Consider the following 3,173-nt stretch of genomic DNA (forward strand, 5'->3'; position numbering starts at 1 on the left):
CTGGTACTGGCGGGTCTGCAATGAATTTTATGTGAGGGATAGAGGAGTGGAGGGATGGAGGGAATTGTGATTCCTTGCCAACACTGCACCAGAGGTGTGTCCCTCCATGCAGCCTCCCAGCCCCAGCACAACTCTGCTGTGTCCCGTTTAGATGGTGCTTTCACCCCCCAGGGGTGTGTTGCAGGTCGGGATAGCCTGATGGGCCATCATTTGCTTCTGTGGCTGCTTAGATCCAAGTGTTCACCCTCCACTCCCCATCCTCTTACCTCGTCCCCCCATGACCTGAAATTCACTGAGTGTATTTTCTTTCTCCAGATAGAGGAATGTCATCTGCTCCCATCCAGGTAATGCCAACATCTCTGAACCTTTTTCTGAGATGACGATGGAAATGCAGACTCCCCAGATGGCAGAAGTTGGCTTCCAAGACCCCTTCAAACCTTGATATGAAAGAAAAATGTTAGATGCCAATGTTTGCTAGCCTGGGGCCCTGGCCAGGGCCAGGAGGCAGCAGCAGCAGACGCTGTTGTGTATGTTATTGAAAGGAACAAATATCCACGAAGTCCTTTGTGGTCACCAGGCAGTGTGCCGAGAGCTTTGCCTGTAGTATCTACATAACTGTTACAGCAACCCTGTAAGAGTGGTACTATGATGTCCTCTGGTTTACAAATGAGAAACGGAGAGATTGAGTGATATTCTCCCAAAGCCAGACAACAGACAAGATGGGCAGGGACATGGTTCAAAACCACGCGTCCGCTCCAGATCTAGGCTCTCTCTCTTATATTTACTGCTTTGCTTTTTATCTCCTAAGACACCACTGACTGGGAACTTCTCTCCAGTGGTTACCCTTTTTAATAATGCAGAAACCTCTAGAATGAGTGGTTACATATGACCCAATCATGTGAAGGTATCCTCAGAGTGTTCTGTTATGTAAGAGAGCGCTGCCTTCAGGGCCTGAGATTTGGAAATTATACAGGGTGGCCAGGGGTCACTCTGGAATATGGAGCAGAGAAGACATGCCTGGGGAGACTGACACTCCGGGAAGCATGAGCTCTCTGGTGGTCTGGGCTAGGGGTTGGAGTGGGGGCTGCCATTTAGGAAAAACAGCCAAGAGATGGGGGAGAGATGGCCATGGAAGACAGACTTTGCCCAGGGTCAAGTCTGTGTGGGGTCTGGAGTCTAAAGGGAACAGCAAGAAGCCTTGCTTGATGAAGCTGTTCTTTGACCAGCAGGACAATGCTGACCAGAGCTCCTTAGAAGATCTGTCCTACACCCTTATCAATCACAGTGTCCCCAGGAAAAGGTCATCAGGGATCTCTGCGGAGTACTATGAGAATGTTTCCCCCAAGACCGAGAGACCGAGGGAGTTCTTGGGAGGAACCGAGACGTCGTATGCCCTTCTCCATGTGCCGTCCTCCCCAAGGCATCTGCCCTCGCCAGAAGGTGAATATGAACTTCTTGCTCCTGGTAAAATCTCCTACCACTCCCTGCAGCAGCCACGTCCACTTATGCCACCCTCTTCGACTTGGGTTTCTTGTTAAAATGAAAGGGTCGGACCAGCACTTGTCTAATTACCAGTAAATAAGAGCTGAGGTGTGGGGATCTGGTTGAAGCAGGCCTGGGGCACAGCGCCCTTACGGCGCACATGCAGGTGTGCACATGTGCGCGCACACACACACACACACACACACACACACACACAACCACCCTCATTCTACAGCCTTTCTGGAGAATCTGGTTTACAAACCACAGGGCTCCTTAGATCCTGCTCAATATTCATCATATAAAGACCAACCACTTATCCTGAACACCACTCTTTGAGAAAGGAGTGGCCATCTTTGATTATAAATGGCTTTGGTAATTGGCTGCTTTGCTCAGTGGCCAGAGGGGCTTCTTGGTCCCCTGTAGCTGGGATCATCACAAAGGGTCTGCTCCTGTGTCCAGGTTCTTCTAAAATGTCTATATCATTGTCTTCTAATGTCACAAGGAAGCTTTACTCATCATACTAAGGGGAGCAGGGGGAGTCCACTTATTGCACACGCATTTATGGGCCCAACTCTTCACCTGGAGCCTTCCAGAGGGGGAGGCTGTGTGTGTTCTTCTCACCCCGGGCCACTCAGCCTTGTTCTTTGCATAGTGTCTGGTGACTTGTTTGCCCTCATGGCTTTGTCAGTTACATGGGTTGATTCAATAATTTCTAGGCCAGATTTTTATATAATTTTTTATATGATTTGAATCCATATTTTTAAACCTTATATTTCTCCCTAGAAATCCTAATAAGAAAATCATAGCATCAGAGCATGGTAGAGTAGAAAGACCTATAGAGACACTAATTCCCCTATCTTTTTTTTGCTCAGAGAAGATAAGTAGCCCAATGTAACATTGCAAGCTAGTGACGGAACTTTATCCAGAGCCTGACTTCCTGGCTCATAATTCCACACTCTTCCAACATACTACATAGAAGAGCCTCTACTTAACTTTCGGTGTATGTGTGGATTAATTAGTATGTCATATATAAAATATTAATAAAATGTTCAAATGGGAAAAATAAAACCTCCACACACATACCCCTTCTCTTATGAGCCTTTCTTTGTATATTCTCATAATTTTCTCTAATGTTTTCCTCATTGTTCCTAGAATTGTCTACCCCCTAAAACAGGGGTCAGCACACTGTGGCCCACAGGCCAATCTAACCTACTGTCTTTTTTTTTTAAATAAATAAAATGTTATTGGAACACAGCCATGTTTATTTGCTTATACTTTATACATGTTCATCCTGTTTTTGGCTGCTCAGACACAGAAGACCTGAGTAGTTATGACACACACTGCAAAGCCAAAAATATTTATTTTTTTGCCCTTTTCAGAAAAAAAGAAAAGTTTGTAGAACCCAGGCCTAAACGATCATACTTGGAGAGAAACTTAAGAGAAATGTGTTTGGGTATTGTAACTCATAAGAGCTGGTACCAGTAAACTGGCATGAAAATATAAAACCGCAAATTATATGAGTGAAACCAAGAATAATTAGCAAATTAGACTATTTCTATATTCACACCTGTCTTCTCAACTTCCTGATTTATTTAACCTGTGGCCATTGTACATATTTTAGAGATGTTAAAATAGTAAGAAGTTTGTTGACAAGGTAGTAGATATGTTACGTGTTTAATCATACTGTTTTG

The 3,173-nt window shown here is 44.9% G+C and overlaps 1 protein-coding gene across 1 annotated transcript; it reads left to right on the top strand.

Moving 5' to 3' along the window:
* The first annotated feature begins 306 nt into the window (after window positions 1-306).
* Window positions 307-2,736, top strand: GCSAM (germinal center associated signaling and motility). The gene is made up of 2 exons (XM_029940694.1): window positions 307-344; window positions 1,230-2,736. The coding sequence occupies exons 1-2, from the start codon at window positions 324-326 to the stop codon at window positions 1,536-1,538; spliced, it is 330 nt and encodes a 109-aa protein (XP_029796554.1). The 5' UTR covers window positions 307-323; the 3' UTR covers window positions 1,539-2,736.
* Window positions 2,737-3,173: the final 437 nt, after the last annotated feature.

Source organism: Suricata suricatta, chromosome 5, assembly GCF_006229205.1.
Source record: "Suricata suricatta isolate VVHF042 chromosome 5, meerkat_22Aug2017_6uvM2_HiC, whole genome shotgun sequence".
In the NCBI taxonomy this organism is placed as follows: domain Eukaryota; kingdom Metazoa; phylum Chordata; class Mammalia; order Carnivora; family Herpestidae; genus Suricata; species Suricata suricatta.

What these genes read in the sequence shown, in the direction of transcription:
- GCSAM (XM_029940694.1), top strand. Translation starts at nt 324, where the DNA reads ATGTCATCTGCTCCCATCCAG. An exon ending in TGTCATCTGCTCCCATCCAG is followed by an intron (nt 345 to 1,229) that starts GTAATGCCAACA and finishes TTTGACCAGCAG; the next exon opens with GACAATGCTGACCAGAGCTC.